General features: G+C 43.5%; 1 protein-coding gene across 6 annotated transcripts in view; it reads left to right on the forward strand.

Moving 5' to 3' along the window:
- The window catches only part of KALRN (kalirin RhoGEF kinase), a 633,526-nt gene that overhangs the window by 315,521 nt on the left and 295,319 nt on the right, over positions 1–22,686 (forward strand). For all 6 annotated transcript variants that reach the window (XM_087439724.1, XM_087439725.1, XM_014783031.2 and 3 more), the window contains exons 11-13: positions 5,617–5,808; positions 16,843–17,051; positions 20,614–20,788. In XM_087439724.1, the coding sequence (XP_087295850.1) occupies positions 5,617–5,808; positions 16,843–17,051; positions 20,614–20,788 (576 nt within the window). The remainder of the gene's footprint in view (positions 1–5,616; positions 5,809–16,842; positions 17,052–20,613; positions 20,789–22,686) is intronic.

Genomic DNA, 22,686 nt, shown 5'->3' on the forward strand with positions numbered 1-22,686 from the left:
TCACTGCCTGTTGGTTCCAGCCATGCCAACCTGGAAAAATAATCATCAGGAGGGGAGTTCTCTCCTGGTCCTCTGGTAGTCACATTCTCCAGTCTATACTGCCTCTTTTGAATAATGGGTGACTTCTAGGCCCCATCCTTCATCCCCAGAGCAAGGTGTTAACTCCATATTACCAAGGAAGTCAACTCTTGACACCAGAAGTGTTTATATTCACTGTCTCTTTTACCCCTTGCCTTTAAAAAGCCTGCCTCCTTTCCCTCTGCTTCAGCCCAAAGAGTCTGAAACCATACCTGTATTGCTGAGATGCCTGTGTTTTGGGGGACAAGTTATCCTAGAATGCTCTGTTTCTTCCCTGAGGAGAAAGCAAAAAAGAAATGATCCAAGGCCGCAGCAGGGGAATGGAAGGTAGACTTAAGGGCTGACTTATCTGGGGCATTTGACCCGGTTGACATAAGCATGGGGGGCTGGGGAGGGAAGAATAGGAACCGTAGCCGTCTGTAGGGCCCAAATCTCTGACTCAGGGCTTTGGCTACCACAGACCCTCTTGAAAGCCCCCAAGAGCTGAGGGATTAATATCCTAGCACTCAGAACCCATTTTTGGCATATCAGTGGGGAACTATTGATTAGGGTTCAAATCCAAGGCAGGTGCTAGGAGGCTGGGAAACCAAAGAACATCTAGGAACTGCACTCAGAGTGAGGTTGGACTCTGGCCCTGGGGCAGAAGCTGTTGTTGACTTGATCAGAAGGTGAGCAGAAGCCTGTTGTGATCCTTGCTCCACTTGGGGGCATTGACAGGCATCAATGTATTGCTCTGTTGATACTTTAGTTGATATTCTCTAAGCACATTCCTATTTCAAGACTGTGCCAGGAGTAGGATAAACCAAATGAGATTGAACACTGAACATGAATTCTAGCATGTAAGGTCTTGTACCAAGTAGTTGATGAAGGCCAAGTATTGATTATTAGGATTGGTGGGGATTGATGTAGTCTTTAATTTATTAATTCATTCACTAAATATTTATGGAGAACTTACTTGGCACCAGGAACTAAGGGAAAGAGGTAAAAGACATTATGTGCCCCTAAGTGAATATGAAAGGCAAACATTTGCATTAGAATATAGCGGGTACCAAGAAGGAGGTTGGACAGATCACTTTGGGAGCTCAGAGGAGCGCATCTAAGCCCACTATGGGAGAGAAGTGGCTATGAGGGTGGACTTCCTGGAGGAAGTGATGCCTGAGCTGAGTCTTAAAGGGTAAGTAAGAATTGGTCAGGTAGGAAAGTGGGGGAAGGGCACCGCGGACAAAAGCACAGAGGCAAGATTCAGTGCAGTGAGTTTCTGGAAGGGTAAGCAATTTATGTCACAGACTGTTTGTAGGGGAGTGATGTGAGCTGAAGCTCAATGGAAAAGACAGGTGTCAGATGAAGAAGGGCCCTGCATGCCACGCTAAGGCATTTACCCCAAAGGCAACGGGAAGCCACTGAACAGTTTTAGGTGGAAGAGAGGTGTGACTGGCTCTGAATTTTAGAAGCTCTTTCTGGTAGTGATGGGAGGAGGGCTGGGCAGCGGGTAGAGCAGGGAGCCCAGCTTTTAGCGCTGACCCCATTGCCTCCCACCTATCTTTATTGTCCCTTTTCTCTATAAAATCTATTATCTAGCTCTTCCCTGCCTTATTCAATGTGACGTCCTGTCACTGTCCAATTTTAGTCAGATTGACTCAACTTATCCAAACATGCCATGCTCATTCCCATCTGAGTCTTGTTCATTCAAGAAACATTTAGTAAGTGCCTACTGTGTACCAGCCACAGTGCCTGGCATGGAGAACCAAAGATGAGTGACACATGGAACTCACCTTTAAGGAGCGCACAGACCAGTGTGGAGATACACATGGCAGCACATTGTTACTGTGAGTGTGAGAGTGGCTGTGGTATGGGAGAAACATAGAGAACCATGGGCAAAAAGACAGGGACCTGACTCTGAGAAGCACTCCTCCTTCTCTGCTAAATCCTGCCCATCCTCAGGCTTCTGCCTTCAGTCCGTATAGAGGCAAAGTAGTGTCTCTATATACTATACACCAGTCACACCTCTCTTCTACTTAAGCTGTTCTGTGGCCTCCCACTACTTTGGAGTACAACACCTTAGTGTGACATGTAAGGCTGTTCTTCGTCTGACAGGGTAGTACAGTGGTTTGGAGCTCAGGCTCTGAAGCCAGACAACAAGATTTTAATCTTGGTTCTACCACTTATGAAACCTGTGACCTTGGCCATAAATTCTCTGTGCCTCAGTTTCTTCATCTGTAAAATGGGCTAATGGCTATATCAACTTCGTAGGGTTATTGTGAAGATTAAATGAGTTAATACACATATAAACCTTTAGAAGGTCCTGGGCATGTGAAAAGTATTCAACTATGATTGGCTGTTATTCTCAGTTTTTACTCATTCTCTTCTCAGCACCTACATCATGTCAAGAAACTTTAACCCCTAATTATCTATTATTATGTTGCTTGCTCCATTTTCTGTGTTGTCATATTATTTCTCTCACGGATGACTTTATTCTCCTTTGAGGCAGCATACATTGTATATGTATCTGTCCTCCTGAGACACCTACAGTGGTGAGTGTGTATTAGGGTGACCAGCCATCCCAATCTGCCTAGGATGAGAGGCTCTCCAGGATGACAGGCTTTCCGGGACGTGGGACTTTCAGTGCTAAAACCAGAAAAGTCCTGGGCAAACCAGGACAAGTTGTCCACCTTACATGCAGTGGTCATTTTGATACCAAACCAGGTTTGTTTTGCCCACTGCATCATTATGCCAATCACTGAGACGACGACTTTGCAAAGAGAAAGGGTTTAATCACAAGGCAGCCAAGCAAGGAGGCAGAAGAACCAATCTCAAATCCACCTCCCCGAAAAATGGGGATTAGGGATCTTTATGGGATAAAGGGTCGGGGTGGTCTGAAGTGGGAATAGATGATCACAGGTAAGGAGAAGTGAGGTAACTGATGATCTGTGCAAGTGTAGTCAAGCTTCATGGCTTTTCATAGGACACATGGATGCATGTTCACAAAATGGCGGCATTACCATGATCTGAGGGTGGAGTTTTCAGCTCCTTGACATCAAAGGGTCACCTCTTGGTCATCCACACGGGCCCAGTTGATGAGTCAGTGGTCTTAACTAGCCTGAACTGGACAAGGAGTTGACTCTCAGTTCCTGAAAAACTCAAGCACCTGTTACCATGGTGACTCAGGCTTCAGAGATGTTATCTATAGCGTGGGTTTTAGTAATGCATTATCTAACTGCTTTCGCAAACAGACAACTAACTGAGTATGGTTAGAGCAAGTTGGCCCCCGGTTTCAACTTCAGTTTTGCTTTTTATTTATCTCTTATTGGTCCCAAATTTAACTTGAAAGCAAGCTTGCTTTGGCTTTGCCACAAATTTTTTTTATTGGCTAGAAAATACAAAATCACAACCTCTGGGTTTCTTTTGGGTTTCCTGAGATTCCCTAAGGTTTAAAGTGGAAGATTTGAGGGATTCCTGAAAAAACCCTCTCCCATCAGCGCTGGGTATATTTTCTAGAAATTATGGACAACCGCATAAGAGCCTTCCTCAACCTGGCCCACAGCCCCACAGGTCTCCTCCTGCTGATCATTTCCCACCTCTCCTGGCCTTTCCATCATGACTCTGAGTACTTCGTTCATTTGCTTTCCAGAATCAACACACGCTTATTTAACTCAATGGCAGAGCCTCTTTCCTCACACAAGGATCATCTGTTTTATCGTGAATTCCCCAGGTGGGGCCAAAGGATTTTTCTTCCTTTTCAGACCCAGCCCCACCCCCACCTCACCTGCTTTAGGACAGCGTTTGCCTTGGGCAGTTGCTTTTCAGACAGCATTCCTTAAGGATCCATGGGGCCCTCTCTTGGTGTTCCTTAAAGCCATGACACATATTTGCTGACGGCCTGCTCATCTCCTCCGGTACAATCAAGAGGCTGGGTCAACAGCCTCTGAAAGGTTCCACCCCAGTTTGCTAGGGCTGCTGTAACAAAGTACCACAATTTGGGTGACTTAAACAACAGAAATTTATTGTCTCACAGTTCTGGAGGCTAGAAGTCCAAGATCAAGGTGTCAGCAGGGTTGGTTCTTTCTGAGGGATATGAGGGAGAATCTGTTCCATGCCTCTCTCTTAACTTCTGGTGATTTGCTGGCAATCTTTGGCATTCCTTCCCTCGTAGATACATCCCCTGGTCTCTGCCTTCATCTTCACACAGCATTCTCCCTGGGTGTGTGTCTGTCTCTTCAATGGTGTTCTTTTTGCAAGGACACTTTAGGGGCCCACCCTACTTTACTATGACTTGATCTTAACTAATTAGATCTGGAATGACTCTCTTTCCAAATAAAGTCTCATTCTGAGGTACTGGGGGGTTAGGACTTCAACATGTGAATTTAGTGGGGGACACAATTCAATCCTTAACACCCAGGTGAGTGCAAAAACCTCCGTGGAGACTGGAGGTTTTTGCCCACTTCTCCGTGGGCAGAGTAAAGCACCACCCAGTCCTTGCTCATTAATCCGTTTCAATTCTCCACTCACTTTGCCTGTGATCCTGACTGTTTCTGCTGCCAGATTCACATCGTCACCAGCAACCACTCATTCACTGCTCTATAGGGCATTGTGCGACTATACGGATATTAAGAAATATAATATACGCCTGAGTCACCAGCTCTAAATCAAGGTATATCAAGAGATCTTTTTTAAGGGAAGCCTGCTGATGAAAAGTTGTATCCATGGTAGAGCTGTAATAACTATTATAAAGGCAGTGACTCCCATCTTGATGAATAATAGTTACACGTTGGTTGCCTTTTAAAATGCTCTGGAGAATACCATGGTGTGTACAGACACAGAGGAGTATGTGTGGGAGTGAGTGTGTGTGGGTGAAAGTGAGTGTGCATGCAGTAGCTTACAATAAACAAAATCACCAGACTCCTCAACCTTCCTGCAAGCAGTAAGCCTTCCCTGGGAGCAGGGAATAGCCTGCATTTCCTCACTCTGGCTGTGGCTGCCTCCTTCTGTCAGCTCCCTGAGTTACTGACCCCTTCCCCTCCAAAGAGATAGCTCTGTTCCAAAAGATAAACACCAGTAGTTACAAGGAACTTGGGGGAAAAGTTGAGCAAGTCTCCCAGTTATTGTTTCCTGGCGTTCTCACATAGAAACCCAGACGATCTTGGTGGATGAGGTATTTCCGACTCTGGCAGTTAACTGCCTGAGATGTGGGGGCAATGATGGATCTTCGTAGGGGTGGGGGTCAGGGAGCGGTTGGGGACTGAGCATCCTCTCTTGTCTCCTCGCCTCTTTCCAGGGACGCCCCACCTCTGAGAAATGCCAGAGATGGAGGAGGCACCTAGCTCGTGCCCGCTAGTGCTGAGCTGCCAGGCAGGCTGCTAGCTTGCTGAGAGGCGGCGGATGAGCTCGGCGCTCCGCTCCTCCGTGCCAGATCAGGGAGCTGTCGGCTCAGCGCCCACGCCCCTGCGCTCCCGCTCTGGGCAGCCCCGGGTGGGCTGGGGGAAGGCGCGAAGCTCGCTCGGGGACTGCAGGTTGACTTTCCCTCACTGTTGTTGCTGGCAGAACACATACACCAACGCGGACAAGCTCCTAGAAGCAGCAGAGCAGCTGGCTCAGACGGGGGAATGTGACCCCGAGGAGATCTACAAGGCAGCTCGACACCTGGAGGTGCGCATCCAAGACTTTGTGCGCAGGGTGGAGCAGCGGAAGCTTCTCCTGGACATGTCTGTCTCCTTCCACACACACACCAAAGAGGTAAGGGGAGATAGTGGAGACAGGACATTGGCTGGTTCTGGCCAGGGTCAGGTCGGTTTCTTGGTAAAATGGCCTGCAAGGTATGCCCAGGATCCTGGGGGTCTTGGGGTTACTAGCCTAACGGTGATGATATTAACAGTTTGCTCCTGATCACCTGTATTTTGGCCTCAACCAAAATGGGGCAAAATTTCCTCCTCATCCCTGGTGAGGAGGGGGCAGCAGAGGCTGGTAGTTCTGCGCAGTCAGCCAGAGCATGCAGTCTGCGGCCGGGGAAGTTTGGGAATCCCTGGAATAGAAAGTCGCTGCAGGAGGAAATAGAAAACAACAGAGACTCCCTTCCATCCCATACCCAATCCTGTCAGAAATGCGAGTCCTGCAGAACTTTCATCATCTTTGCTACCAGCCAGGAACATACAGACTTTGCAAATGTGTTTTATATTTTTATTTTATTTTTTTTAAAAAGAGATTAAATCTTTTTAATGAGGTCAGCCACAGGGGGATATTATAGTGAATTGGTCCTCACCTTGCCTGCTTGTTGACTGGTGGCCAGTGAAGGAAGGGAGACTGAGGTGCCCTCCACACTGGAGGAGGCCAACTGGGCTTAAATCTGGCCCTGAATCACTCACAAAGTGGAGACAGGAGAGGGGAGGATGGATTACGTTCGGTTGTTGGCAGGGCAGAGGGGCCCGTAGAGAGGAGGAGGGTTGCAAACCTGTGATAGCTTTTCATTTCTGATGAATGTGGGCTCTCTGAGATGGAGTAAGTGGCCAGTGAGGAGGCACACTTAGCATCTTCTGTTATACCACCCTTGGCAGATGGACTCATTAGGTGTATGCATGCTTGTGTTTCCCCAGGCATTCATTTTAATGGAGTATTAATTAAAGTTTGATTGCTGCTCAGAAAAGAAAAATTAACCCCACTTAATTAAGTTGATTTTTGATATTTAAAATGCATTAAGAAGCCTGGTTGTTACGACTTCACAGGCTTTTCTGACACTTTGTGAGAACGAATGCAAATCATTGCAGTGCCTGTCAGAGACAAACATGAAAAGATAATGTTTTCTAAACTGAGATTCCCCAGGCAGATGAAGGGCTGGGGAGCCAGCTCCCTGAGGCTGCCTCTGCTTCCTCTCCGTGGGACCCATAACCACTCTCTGATGAGTGTCTGTAAAGCAAGGGGATTAGCTTTAATCCAGGTTTTCCTGCCTGGTTGTCTGCTTGCTTGTGGCTCACCCGATTCTTAATAATGGTCTCAGAAACCCAAGGCATGTGTATTCTCTTCTAATTATGAGCCTGTGGGTGATAGAATGGAGTGTGAATGAACAGGCGTCATGAGCCTTGTGAGGGCTGTGGGGGTGCTGGCTGCCCAGGGAGGTGGTGGACGAGGTCAGTTTCCATGGAGGTGCCGCTCCTGAAAGGGTGACCATGGCTTCCGGGAACCCTGCCCAGCCACATCTCCCACCTTCTGTACATGGAGCTAGAAGGCTGGGATTCTAGTCCAGATGCTGCTGCCTCAGAACCACGCGAACTTGTGCAGATCACTATGTCGCTGGCCCGGGCTTCCCTCATCTATAAAATTATGCAGTAGGACTCAGTGGCTCTAATGCCTCTTATGGTTTTCATGTGAGTCCAAGATTCCTTTCTTTTTCTTCTCTTCTTCTTTATTTGATGTTGATAATAATAATAATTAATAATAATAGTAATTAAGCATGGAGTAGTACAGGTGGTTTTCTTAGCCTAAGATTTGGTTCAATGTAAGCACTTAATGTATATTAGGTAGTATTGTTTTTTAATTTGGGTACCTACTACTAGCCAGACACATATCATCTCATGTAATCCTCATGATAATCTTATGATATAGATTTTATTAAACATATTTTCAAATGGGAAAACTAAGGCTCAGGAAAAGATCTCTGTCTAAGATTACAGAGCTTCTCAGTAGCACAGCAGGGATGTTACCTATCTTCCTAAATACTGCCATGGGGCTCTTACTGCCACCCCACTCTCTGTGGGGTCTTCCTTTTTTCCTTTTGAGTCTCCTCCTCTCCCTTGCTCTTCTTCCTTCTCCTCACTCTTCTTTTTCCTCTTTACATTGTCAAACCCCCAAAACAAGGACTTGCTGGGCAGGGCAGATCTTAGCTGAGAAATGTAAAGTGTTGCCAGGGTTGGGGGTGTGGGAGATGGGAATAGTCATTATTAACCATGGTTTTCCCAGATTTCTCTCAACCTTGCTAAGCTTGGTCCTATCTGAACCTGAGACTTGCTTTCCACTGAGATAGCTTTTGTAAAATCACATTTGTGTGAAATAGTCCTAAAGAGAGCCCAGCATGATACTGGGGCAGGTGAAGAAAGAGAAAGGGAACTATGATGTATTTAGTATCTACTATATGCTAGACTATCTATCTATCTGTCTAATCAATAGCCAAGAGAAATGTCATTTTTTATTCCAATTTTACAGATCAGAGAAATTAATAATTTGCCCAGAGGTAGCTAGAATGTGGTAAATGTAGGAATTGATCCCAAATCTTTCTGACTCCAAAGCCCATACTTTTTCTCCTTTGCCGCACAGACTTTCATATAAGTCCAGGAAATAGAGACTGGGAGATTTCTCCACCAGGGAATTTATTCGAACAGGAGGCTGTCAGGAAGTAGCATAGTCTTATGTCTTGGATCTCAGAATATGAGAGAAATTAGGAGCAGTCCTGTCTGGAGGCAAAGTGGTGTGTGATTGTGAGGATCTTTCTATTCAAGAGATCTACAAATCTCAGATTCTGACTCTTTTTTCAGGATGGAAAGAAAAGCATCATTTTGAGTGGCTGTCATGGAGGAGCTATTCTAGGGGTCATCCAGCAGGGCTTTCTATCTGCATGTTCCCTCTCAGTCACCTTCCCACTCCCAAACTAGTCTGTGTGAGGCCCCCTTTAGGCGGAGGAGAGAATAAGACGTGTGTATGTTTGTACACACCTATGCATTATGTACATATGCACATGTATATGTGCACACATGCACACACACATATGTGCATTACACACACACACACACACATTAAGTAAAGCAAGATCTTAGATGCCAGGGAGGTCTGATTTCCAGATCTAGATCTTTATTGGGCATGCTGTGTGCCTTTGGGAAAATTACTTAATCTCTGTTACTTGGTGATAATTATGATAATGATGATTACAAAATTGAGTAGTAGAGTACTAACACCTATTTTTTTTCCTAGTAGAAAATTCCCTGCCAAGTTTATCCCTAGAGCATCTCTACAGTAGGCTTAATAAGGAACTTGAGGACTCAACTCAGGCATCATTTTTCTTTGAAATTCTTCCCTGGGGCTTCCAACTTCCCACCCAGACTGGACTAGAGCACCATGTGCATCCCTCCATCCGTGGTGCCGGGATCACACTAAGCTGATGGGCTCTTCCTCATTAAATTGTTTTTAATTTTATTTATTTATTTTTTCCCCCAAAGCCCCAGTAGATAGTTGTATGTCATAGTTGCACATCCTTCTAGTTGCTGTATGTGGGACGCGGCCTCAGCATGGCCTGAGAAGCGGTGCGCATGTGCGCACCCAGGATCCGAACCCGGGCCGCCAGCAGCGGAGCACGAGCACTTAACCGCCAAGCCACAGGGCCGGCCCTCTTCCTCATTAAATTGGAAATGCTCATATATAGAATACACGTGTGGGTCTAGCTGTGTACATATAGATATATGTACATATACATATAGATATACATATGTATATTTCTACACTGTGTCTGATACATAGAGATGCTGAATAAATATTGAATGGGTTTACTTGACCAGGGAAAGCTAGTCATTTCTCCTAAAAAAAGAAAAGAGGGAAAAAAGAGGGAAAAGCCCATTCAATCACATCTTTCACCTACTCCAGTTCTCTGACTTGAACTCTACAGACAATATAAATAAAGACAGGCGGGGTGGGGAATCTGAATTGCCTGTGGGAGCTTTCCTCTAGGAATTGCATAGCAGGTTGAACTGGATTATTAGTTAGGCAGAAGTGAGCATCCTTGGATGGTCTAATGAAGAAGGAACTCCTGTGGTTTGATCTTTCCATATTCTATTTAATACCTCTCAAGGTGCACCACGTCTCAAACCTTGCTAAGTGTGGGTCCTATTTAATCCTGGGTCTATTAACTCTTGACTCTTTCCTCTTGACTCTGTAGGCAAACTTCTGGCTTTTTACTCAACGCAAGATTAGTAGCCAGGTCTACTAGTCTCCAAGTCTGTTAGGGAATTTTGAGGTGGTATGGTCGTTTTTCCCTCTTACAGTAAATAGAGTGAATGAAAGGAGGATATTTTGCTCAGTTTTGCTAAAGTGGCCTTGAGTGGTATTGGGGTTGCTGATAAATATTGCCATAGATCCTTCCTGCCTAGTTATGACTGCCTTGTTCTTTCTTTCTTTCCTCCTTTTTCTTTCTTTCTTCCTACCTACCTACAATCATTTGCTGAGTTTTTTGCATTAGTGCCAATGTGTAACAGAATGTCATTGCAGGATGTAATTTTGAAGGAATTGAAGCCCCCTTTATAGGAGATTTCTGAGAAGGACTAAATATACATCTTCATAAATTATTTAACCTGGACTTCCTGTGACTCCCCAGGTTGAAGTTCATAATTTTACTTTTGCCTACTTCCTACATCAAAAGATTTACTCTAATTAGGATCATAGAAGAAACAGAAGGAAGATATGAAAAAGATATCCCAGGCTAATTTCTTCTGCAGATTGAAGGGTCTGCTTAATCCTATTGGCCCTGCTTTGTGGATTCTTGGCAACCATAGGAGTCTGGAGGGTTAAAATCTTCTAACCATTTCATTGCAGTTTTATTCATAATCTTGAATAATTAGAAACCATCTACATATTTCACGCTGGGTGATTCATTAAACAAATCATACTACATCTATATAGTGAAATATTATGCAGTCACTATAAATCACATTGTCAAAGATCACTAATGGCATGAGAAAAGGCTTGTGATGTAATACATAAAAAACTACATATCCAGCATGACCACAATTTTGATCACACACAAAATAAAGACTAGAAAGAAATATACAAAGAAGTTAAGAATATTATGGGTGATTTAATTTTCCTTTGCATATTTTGTTATAAGTTTTCTTCAATGATATTTTTCAATTGAAAATCAGGAACAATCGCAATAAATGTTATTTTACCAAAAAAAAAAAAAAAGGTCCTTTTTATCCCTACTTAGAAGAGCTACACAATAAAGAGAGGTGACAAACATGTCCTTGAGACCTTCTTATGCTTCCAGAGCCTCAGCTATGAGTACAAATTTTGCTGAACTTTCAAATATCTTCTTTTTGCCCAAGTACAAGAGGGCACCTGGCTGTTTGCTGGTCTAGAGAGTTAGGGAGGATGTAGGAAGAAACATTTACCCAAGTCTTCACTTTCTTTGTCCAGCGAAAAGGCATTTGTAGCAAGTGTCATCTGCTCTGCAGAGATTGTCCAAACAGACTTCTCTTTCCTTACTGTTTCCATGGAAATGCTGCAATTGCTGGGCTTTCAAAATATCCGTTTTTAGATATTTTTGTAGTAATAACAGGAGAGTCAAATTAACTAAGGAATGTGGCCAAGATAATCAATCTCAGCTCTTTATTAGACAGCTTAATTAAATGCCCATTTCCATTTGTTTCTAAACTTGTGAAATCATTCTTCCATGCTACTTCCTGCTCACATAGGTACACACACACACACACTCACTCCCCAGACACTCACATGTACACCTGTTCCTCTACCCACCCACTGTAGAACCAAAACTAAATCAGTCTTCACAAGGGGTGATGGCCTCAAGAACACAACAGCTTCATCCTCTATTTCAATTACCAAACTGTCACGATGTTTATTTAAGAAATAAAAGCTGGTAGTTGATGCCAAAGAAAAACAATCTCTTCAAAATGAGGGAGGGGCAATTCACCCTGTGGGACTGGTCTGTCAATTGTGTCAGCACAGTGGCTGCCAGAGCTGTGCAAAAATGGAGCAGCCAACCAGCAGGAGAAGGTGATGGAGTAAAACTACCTCTTTCGTTAACCACTCATCCATAAGCCTTATTATTTCTACAAACCTCCAAGTTTCTCCCTCCCTTGTCCTTCTCTTCCTGCTACTTTCAGTCGCCCTTTTCTCAGGCTGCCCCACTCTGCAAGCAGGATAGGGTCTGTGGGCTGGCCCCTCCTGAACTCACTGGTTTCACTACTAAACTAACCTTATGTAGGGCGTTGAAAGGCTCCCTTAACTTAACCCCTGCCAAGGTTCTAGAAATTCTCAAATTAGGCCCATTCTTTTGGATATAGGTATTTTTGGCCTCAACTGCGTGTGTGCTCTGAGAGGAAGAACACAGAAAGCCCTCTAAGTGTGTGTATCAGCATGGACCAAGTAATCATTATTGCCAAGCATAGAGCAGAACTCTGAAAGAATGGGTCACGGTACAGCTGTGTTTGATCAAGAAGAAAGGGTCTGGAAATGGCTGAAACATGGGATTCTTTCTGGGGAGCAGGTGGGTTGATGGAGAAGGTGCAGTGCTAACATGTTAGACTCTAGATAAGCAGAAGGTAAAGAGGATTATCCTAGGGAGAGAAACCAAAATGAAGAATAGAAGGAAAAAACATGTGGTTCTGCTACAAAGCTACCTTACTCACTCATGATTTTACTTAGTTCTGGCATCATTGGCTGGTGGTAGCTTGAAGAGAGAGATCATTCTGACTGAGTCTCATTGGCTGCATGATAATTAGTAAATTAGTAATAGAAGTGGCTCTCTTATTTTGATTCTTTTCAAAGCAATCTAGGCATGCTCTTCAGGGATAAATCATTTGGACACATACATAGAAAGAGACCTACAAGACATTCAGATAGTAGACAAATTATAGCCCAAGAAATGGAATATTGACCCTTACTCATAGTTTAATGACACTAATGTTTATTTTTGTCCACTTTATGCCTCCAAGGTGCTTTTTCAAAATTATGAGCCTGCAATTTAAATTTGCTGCCACCAGGAGGTGACTGTGTGCGTGTGGTCTCATGGGATTTTAAGTGGCTCACTACTCAAGCTTTCCAGGTTGTAAATTGTATCAAGTTGGTATCACAATTATCCTCAAACTTGTGCTAAACTCTCTGGACTTTGGATGTTTTGGTGTCAAAGCTGTGACTGCAGTTTTTCAGTTTAGAGAAGCATTTCTATTATTGCCCTCTTTTTCACAAGCTTCTGAAGAGAAACCATAGCATATTAGAGATAGAAGGAATTTTAAAGACAAGCTAGAGAAACCCCACACACACACTCTTCATTTTAAATATGAATTAATTGAAGTAAAGTAGTTTTCCCATGGTCACAGAACTAGCCAGAAAGGGCAGAATCAAGAATTATCTCCAGTAAATGTCAGTTCCATTCAAGAACTCCTTTCCCTCTGGGTTTTTTGTTTGTTTATTCGTTTGTTTTTACAGAAGGAAAAATAGAGAAAGATGTCACCCTTTGTCTCTGGTGCTGTAAACCCATTCCCTATCTCTGTGTCAAATTCACTTCCATCACTAGCAATTTCATTTGACATTTTATGCTGTTGAAGGTAGGCGGCCACTTCCTTTCCTTATCCAGGGGCTAACCCTGGGCTGCACTGCATCTAGTATTGTACTTGGTTGTTTCTCTCAGCTGATTTTCCTTAGCAGTAGGTTTCAACTCAACCTTAGATAAGATTTTCTTTACAGTTAAGTAGAATAAATGAACAGAAATTTGAGAAATCAGTTTCAGTTCGCTAATCACAGAATATTTGAGAGGAGGACACATTTTTCTAATGATAGTGACTTCAGAGGTCAGTATGTCTCCTCAGATGTCCCTAGTCTTTCCCTAGTCTTTTTTTTTTTTTTGTGAGGAAGATCAGCCCTGAGCTAACATCCATGCCTTCTTCCTCTTTTTGCCAAGGAAGCCTGGCCCTGGGCTAACATCCATGCCCATCTTCCTCTACTTTATATGAGACGCCGCCACAGCATGGCTTGACAAGCAGTGTGTCGGTGCGCACCTGGGATCCGAACCTGTGAACCCGGGCTGCCGAAACGGAGTGCACACACTTTAACCGCTATGCCACTGGGCTGGCCCGTTTTCCCTAGTCTTTTTGTTTGTGCCACTGACACCTCACTTTTGTTTGGCAGTTTTTGTCTTTGTCCCTGCAATGTAGCTGCCTGAGGAGGGAGTATAGTGAGTCAGGTGGATTTCCTCAGAAAGAAATGACGCCGACTTTCTTCCCTAGACCTCCACCAGAGATGTTCAAGTTTGTACTGAGGAGAGAAAAAAGGACCACCAAGCTATGAAGCCATTAAAATAGCTTTAGCATGGTACTGAGAACAAAATTATCTTAAATACAATAAAATCTTCAAGATACGTGTAAGCCTGTCTCCTATGTCTCTTATTCCTGTAACAGTGAGTGCCAGCCTTATCTTAATCAGTCTTCGGTCTCCACACCTGTCCTCTGTTGAGACATCGAGTTTATTTAGATGACCTGCTCCGTGTCCACAATTTTCACCTGTCTCTCCATCTATTTTTTTTTTAGAAATATCTAGAATTTCCAGTCTCTAGGTTTTCCTTAGACATCCCAAGACAAAGCTACAAAAACAGGAAAAGAGAGGTCCAGCCCAGCCTAGCATATCGAAGGACCAAATCCAGTGTTGATCTTTTACCAATTCCAAAATGAAGGGGTACTTCAAACTATCCCTCTGCCGTCTAGTGGGAACTGGAGATGGTTTGCATCAAAAATATCTTTTAAATATAGTAATGGCTAGCATTTAGTATATGCCAGGCACTGTTATATGCATCAGGCACTAAGTATATATATCACTTAGAAACAGTGCCTGCCATGTAGTAAGTGCCATATGTATGTGTGTGCGTACATATATGTAACTTATTTGTGTGTTTATACACACATATATATCAACTTATTAGTAATCTTTACAACTCTGTGGTGGTAAGCGCTATTATTGTCCCCATTTTACTGATAAGGAAAACTGAGGTGCAGAGAGAGTAGGTTACATACCCAAGATTATATAGCTAATATGTGGTAGAACTAGTGTTTGAAACTCTTAGCCACTATGCTATATTGCCTCGCTATACAATAATTTTTCAGAGAATCCATTATCTCTTAAGGAATTTAGCACACTTGGAAAAAGGCTTTGCTCTCTAGGCAAAACTACAGTCAGAAAGTATGAAATGATGATAAGCTATAGTAACCAACATCCTGAACTTCCTGGGTTAATACTGATTTGGAATAAGTACATTCATACTTGTAGGAATATGTATCCCAGCTTATATGGTCTGGAAAACTTGTTTTATGTTTTTATAACAAAAAGCTTAGTTGTAAAGAAAAAAGCTGAACTAATTACAACAGATTGCAAGCTGCTAAATGAGAGGGACACTGAATAATAATAATTTGTATTCCGTCTAACAGTCATCACAATGCTATAAGCTTATTAATAATGCTGTATGTTTATTTAAAGCATTAATAGTAAGTAACTCATTAAATCCTCATAATCTTTGAAGTGAGCAGGGCACTGTTTCTAAGTGATATATATACTTAGTTCTTATTCTTATTTTGTAGATTAGGAGACTGAGGCTTGGAGAGGTTCTCACCTGTCCAAGGAAGTCATTCTTTATACCCCCCTCCCCTTATTTGTTACCTCCAGGGCTTATTAATCTTGTTAAGCCAACCTGTTCTGCCACATTTAGGGCCTCTCCTGTCTAAAGAACAAAGAATAATTTGTCCGAAATCTGAAGACTATTTTTATCTCTCTTTATTGTTTCTTTTCTTGTCCCTTATTGTAAAGACCATATCATGATTTACCATACTGAGAACCAACTACATGAAATGATATTCTTGAGGTGGATATTTCTCTATGTTTTTAACATGAAAGACTTAAAGAATGTTAGAACCAGAAGGTAACTAACCATTTTATTTTATGTTTTCTCCAACCTACTCACACATGAAGTCGTGGAGATCAAAGGGTGTAGTGATTTGCTCAAAAGTACCATGAATTATGGGAAAAACAGGGACCAAAATCCATATCTTCTGACTCTATCAATTTTCGTTCTCTACTGGCTTTTTTCCTGATAGAACCCTGAGCTTTTCTTTTCTGCCAGCTAGGTGAAGATTCCTGATTTCTAAGCAAATATCAGACTCATCTTTCCCTCCATCATTTACAAAAATGCTCAATAAGGATAGTCAGAAATGAAATATGATGGCAGGCCAATGGAGACGTATTTTCGGTATGAGGAAGAGCTATCAATAAACGAGTTTCCAGTAATTCAGTTCAACTCTTCATTTCCAGGGCTTCAAAACACTATACTTCAAAACACTATACTGTTCAAAACACTATACTTAGCTCTTTTAAGTTGGCTGGCCAGTAATATCATCCTGACTGCATTTCATCATCTTGAATGTCATGGGGGAAATATCTCATACTTATATTGAAATTAAGATAAGCTACATCTTTAGCATTCAAGTTTCTAACAACCCAGGAATCCTTAAAAGAACAAAATAATTTAACATAGCACATATTTTCTTAATTAATCTTGTTCTTATTGAGCATCACATTCTTTTTTGCATATTTGCAAAATCACGATGCATCTCTAGGAATCGACGTCTAGCTGCCTGGAAGAAGTGTGCAAAGCCCTCCTTTCTGAAAGATGAAATATTTGTCCATCACCAGTCTCCTGTTTTTCCCAGTCCCCCAAGATAAATGATCTCCCTGCTCTAAGACCACAAGTTTCCCTGAACCACAGGGAAGTTAAGCCAAGGGTGGTTCCCATCCGTAGGGAATGTTAATACTGATGGAGTAAACTTAGCAGAGATGGGTAATGAATATAAATATGGGAACACAAACTGACCCATAGATGTGCTGATGAGAAGGACAGTCTGACATTGCACTGACTGGTTGAAGGTAGGTTGGGTGACCCCAGTCTGACTCTCTTGCCCTTGCCTCAACCCTAGCTTCTCCCATCTGCCCTGAGTGGAGTCTCTGCCCTCTCTCCCACAGTTGTGGACATGGATGGAAGACCTTCAGAAGGAGATGCTGGAGGATGTCTGTGCAGACTCAGTGGATGCGGTCCAGGAACTGATCAAGCAGTTCCAGCAGCAGCAGACCGCCACTCTGGATGCAACGCTCAACGTTATCAAGGAAGGCGAAGACCTTATTCAGCAGCTCAGGTCAGCGCCTCCCTCCCTGGGGGAGCCCAGCGAGGCCAGGTCAGCATGGGCAGTGCTTTCCAGTGGGAAATGCCTTGGACTAGACACGAGATAAGTCATGTCCCAGTCTTGGCTCAGCGACAGCCAGCTTTGTGGTCTTGTGTGAGCTTCAGTTTCTCCATCTGTCGGATATAAAAACGCCTGCATCATGTTCAACTTAAGTTTAGAATGAAATAGTAAATGGAAAAGCTCTAATGTTCCAAAGCATTTTTTATCATTTGTGATGTTATTCAGCAATCAATAAGTAACATAAATACAACAAAAATTAAATGTTCAACAGAAGATAAATAACATTTTCATTAAGAATTATGGCATATTTGGTCACATGGAGAAATAGCCATTATGGAATATAGTGTTACAGTCACGCGTCACTTAATGACGGGGATATGTTCTGAGAAATGTGTCCTTAGGCGTTTTTGTCATTGTGCAAACATCATAGAGTGTACTTACACAAACCTAGATAGTATAGCCTGCTACACACCTGGGCTATATGGTACGAATCTTATGGGACCACTGTCGTATGTGCAGTCTGTCGTTGACCAGAACGTCATTATGCAGCCCATGACTGTATTCGGTATCTGATCTCAGGCTGAACTCTGAACTCTAGTGCCCCAGTCGGCAACCAAAATGATTGGCTTTGTCCCCATGAGAATGTAGGGAGTGTGTTGATATTGTCCCATTCTCCCCTATTACCCACTTATGACCTTTCTACCATTCCTTGCTGCCGAGAAAATAAGACTCCTTCTGTTTGAACCTAAACAAACATAACTGAGAAGGAAAATCCTGTCTAAAACCTTATATTCATTTAGAATCATCCACACCATTGCCTCCTGTCTATTGGCATCAATATCTAGTTTCCTGTCCCTGTCAAGGGCATTGGCTCCTCAGATAAAGTGTCACAAGGCCTTGAGCAAGCCCTCAGCAACCAGCCCTGTGCCCAGGTGCTGTATAAATAGGATTTGATGGTGCTAATGATGTCTGCCCACAGGGACTTGTTCCTATCCCAAAATCACTGAGTGCTGGGACCTCTGCCAGCTCCGGACAGAAATAATTTCATCAACAAGTCCCAGGCCAACCCTGGGGCCTGAGGGAATTACTTCAGTTGAGAGGGCTTTTTCCCCCACACCAGTTGTCCAATTAAATTAACAATGAGAACTTACCTTTAGACAGCCCTGGCATGTGTTTCTGTTGGAAATTAATCATTTCTATTCCAAACATGCACATGAGATGTTCTGAGTCCTCCTGTTGCATACTAACAAGACAGCCTCTTTCCCTTCTTCCCCCAATTCATCTTCATGAATATATAATGCGTGACAGTTTTGTCTGCCTACCTGGGAAACGCCACTGTTATTTGCTTCTGAAGAAAATTCCAAATAGTAGGAAGTCACTTAACCTCTCTGGGCCTCAGCTGCTTCATCTGTGTAATTAAAGGGTTCACTCTAGGAGCTCTGTCAGCTCTAGAATTTTGTGATGGCTTTGTGTTTTCTCTCCAATACTGTCACAAGCTTGGCTGGGTCTATGGAAATGCCACTCACTCTTACCGACAGCCAACCTTGCACAGTGCCTAAGGGCTGATGGCTGCTCAGGGATGGTGAAGGCAATGATGTGCCTGATGCCTGTTCTGCACGTTTAAGTGCCATGGATTTCACAGAGGGCCATAGGCATGTGACCAAGAACCACTGCTGACCATTTGTTCCCCCACTTGCCTGACTCTAGCTCAGGCTCTCCTCTCTGATATCAAGAGCAGCCAAACAGGAAAAAAAGTAAATGGTGCCTAGTGGACACTGGCAGGATGCCTCACACACACCAGAGCACACATCTTCTCTAGGTCTCCACAACTCTCCGGGCACTCATCACTGAAGTACCTCAGTGGTTTTTGCATCATCTCTATGATTCCTAGGGAGGGTGACACTGACATAGGTGCGTGTACAAAACGATCGGAAATTGTTCTCTTCCTTCTGGAAGCTGTGCGATGGAGAAAGACTGAGAGGAGCAATCAAAAAGAACAATATCCTCCCAGCAGCAAAGGCCTCAGCAAATGCATAATGCATAGTGTTGAGTATATGTCTTGTGTTCTTTTCATGATTGAGGGTGTCCATGCAATGGGGTTTCATACCCAAATAGGCCGAGGGGAGAAGGTAGGAAATGGGATCTCTCTGGATGATAGGAGAGGCTCTTGACAACCTGGCCTTACGCTCCCTTCAGATGTGGATAGTGTGAGCTCAGATACTGTTGCTTCTGAGACAAACACAGGCTAAAAGGACTGATTTTCAGAAAGCTTGCTTTCTGAAAAAGGATTCAAAACTAATGATTTTCCCCTTGTCCTCTGACCTCTTAAATTCTATGAGAAACCAAGACATCACAAGATAATGAATGTGCCCATTTATTTCAAGTTTTAGGCTCTAGCTTACTCGAGGCCCTATAAAATCTAAACTTCTTAGCCTCCACGGTTTTCCTGTTATGATGATCTCTTTGGAGGTCTCACCACCCCCTCACTTCTCTGAGCAGGTCAATATGTTTAACTCTTGGTTCCCCTCTACAACGTGTCACCTCCCCCTGCTACTTTTGTATGAACCCCCTGCTCAGAAAGCGCACCCCTCCCATCTGCTTGGCTGGGTTCATGCTTTTCTTCTAATGCCCAAATCAGAACTCATCCTCTTTGAAACCTTGTTGTTGTCCCAGCCTCTTCTGTCCTACCTTCTACTCTCCCTGAAGGGGTCTGGGCCCCAGTCGGCACTTGACACTTCACTCGTGTCCTTTTAGGATTGACAGTCATTCCTACAGTACGTTCCTGGTCATGGAGCACGTTCACACGCACCATCTTATTTAACAGCCAAACATGAAGTAAGCAGGGCAGGGATTGTTAAGTCCATTTTACAGGAGGCAACTGGGGCTCAGGGAGGCGATTTCCCAAGGACACCAGCCCAGTATGTCAGAACGGGGACTTAATCAAGGCTTGCAGCCTCCAGATCCCATGCTGTCTTAACTACGGTTTGAAGCCTGTGTAATAACACCAGCCCATAACTTTGGCATAGCATTATAAAGTGGATGAATAATTTTGGCAGCCATGATCTCATTTTAACAACAATCCTGTGAGGTAGAACTAGGAAGCGTTTTTTTTTTTTTACGCCTTTAATTTGTCTAGTCTTACGCATTGTGATTAATGTGTCTAGTCTTATGCATGTGTATGCGTGTGTATTAAAATTATACATGTTAGACTACATATGTGTATGGAACCATTCCATTTCTCTAATAGTTTATGCTTTGTAGAGCCCTTTCCCATACGTTGTTTCATTTGACCCCTTCGCAATCCTATCTGAGGAACAGGAGAGCAGCTAGTCTCGGAGCTATCGTGCTGTGAACCCCAAAGAGGATGCATGTGTCTTTGGTTCACCTACTGAGCAGATAGTACCAGGCTCACAGTAGGAGTTTGATAAACGTCTCTCAATTGAATGACTCAACTGATTCACATCCGCCTTGCTCAGATGAGGAAGGCCTCCTGCTCCTGTATCACTTTTAACATGGCCAGGCCCCTCCCCTCTTTTCTCCCACTCTGCCACAGGGACTCGGCTGTGTCTAACAACAAGACGCCCCACAGTAGCTCCATCAGCCACATTGAGTCGGTCCTGCAGCAGCTGGATGACGCCCAGGTGCAGATGGAGGAGCTATTCCATGAGAGGAAGATCAAGCTGGACATCTTCCTGCAGCTGCGCATCTTTGAGCAGTATACCATTGAGGTAGAGGTGGGGGAGGAGCGTGGTGGGAGATGGGGGGGGTCATGGAGAGTGCTGGGGAGGCCCACAGAGTGCCTGCTTCCTGGCCAGGGTGCTGCCCCAGGGACTAGGAAAGGAGTGTGGGGCAGTAGCCTAAGGGAATTAGAGGGGATTATGCATCAAGGATACATTAGAAATCAACAAATTCACATTCCACCATGTCATATTGCTTCTGTCTCTCTCACCCCCACTACCAAGCAGAGCTCCTCTCTTTTGATTTCTGTCTGGAGATGACTTCATTGGGAAGTTTTTTGTTGGTATTCATTGGACTCTTACTTGGTGCTTTGGTTCCTGAAAGACTGTGGAGTTGGCTGTTTGGTGATTAAGGTAGAGTCATTGGATTCTATAGCTTCATGAGTAGGTAGGTGTTAAGATTAGGAGGCCTCGTCAGCTGATGACTGTAGAGCAGGGATTAGACGAAATCACACAGCAGGAATTCAGGAGCCACAAGAAGGAAAACCTGTATCCTCAATTTGCTTTCTGCTTATTAAGAAAGTAAGTCTGTGTGAAGGCTGTTTGTTGGTTCATCTCATAGGCTCATCGGTTCCTTCTGGGAAGGTCAGCATCGGGTGTTCTGGTATATTTATGTCCCCTTTGTGACATGCCTGCCCCACATAATGTCTGCCTTTTATTATTTTCTGTTTTGAAACAGTGACTAAAGCCAGGCCAGTAGAGTTTCTGGGGTGTGAAGAGTATCTAGCACCTAAGGCGCTTTGTCCTTTTCAGGGATGGCAAAGGGTTAAATTAAAGGGAGTCTTCTCTTTACTCCTGGCTGCTGTGGTGTGAGGGAAAGCCAATTCTCCATCCACCATTTTTTCAAACTTTGTTTAGCATTCCAGCCATCTCCTCTGAGTTGTGACTTCTGGGTGTCTGGGACTGATCTTCCCAATAATATATGTGGAAACTTCCATGGAACTGGTTTGGAAGGAAAATGATTTTTTTTTAAAGTTGAAAGCTCCACTATCCCAATCCCAATCCCATGGAGGACCAGACCACTGTCCTGGCAACAGCTGCCTTTTTCTTCAATCCTGAGACCAAAAATGTTTATATCGAGAATCAGAAGTGTTAAGAAAACCAGTCCTAAAACAATCCTTCTATCCCTCACTGTCTTATGACCCTTCTCTTTGTATAAACACACCTCTACCCCTGCCTCCCTGAAAGCCACTGCAATTTCTTGCTTAAAGATCTCATGTTCTAAAAGGTACCTTCTGGGCTGTTTCTAGAATGAAGGAAAAGATGTCTTTAAATCTAGATCTCTATTATCCTTCCAACTTATTCAATGACTTTAGGCGAATTTATTTATAAGTAGTATGACAAGTAGTATATTTAATAAAAGTAGTATTAAAACATATATTGAAGGAACAGTTAAAAAGCCAGTGGAAAATTAGAGATATTGGCACACAGCAAAGAGTGAATGTGGTTAACTTCATAAAAGTGGAGCCACAAAGGCAATAAAGGAAAGAGGGGGTGTGAGTTATTATTCTTTGGTGATTGGGAGTGAGACTCACAAAGATAGGGAGAGGTTACACTCAGTTGCTGTGGTGTAGGCCCCAGGCACTCCCACAATCCATCCTCAGCTCCATTTCACCCACCAGGAGTGAGGACATCCATGGGGGAAGTTACATCATTAGTAGGTGTGGTGATTTTGTTGTTGTATTCTTTATTTACTCTCCTGTCATCCAGGCCCACATCAAAAAATGCTTAAGGAGAAGGAAACACTCTGAGGGTTTGGATGTTTAAATTTTAATTGATTAAATGGCTGTGATTTTGAGGTCAAGGTTTCTGGTTTGTTCTGGAGTGGGTCAGTTAGCTTCACTTTGCCATGGACTACACCCCTGACATCAGCTGGGGGCATCACAAGG

The sequence above is a fragment of the Ceratotherium simum genome, chromosome 15, assembly GCF_057802395.1.
Source record: "Ceratotherium simum simum isolate JZ-2026a chromosome 15, ASM5780239v1, whole genome shotgun sequence".
Taxonomy (NCBI): domain Eukaryota; kingdom Metazoa; phylum Chordata; class Mammalia; order Perissodactyla; family Rhinocerotidae; genus Ceratotherium; species Ceratotherium simum.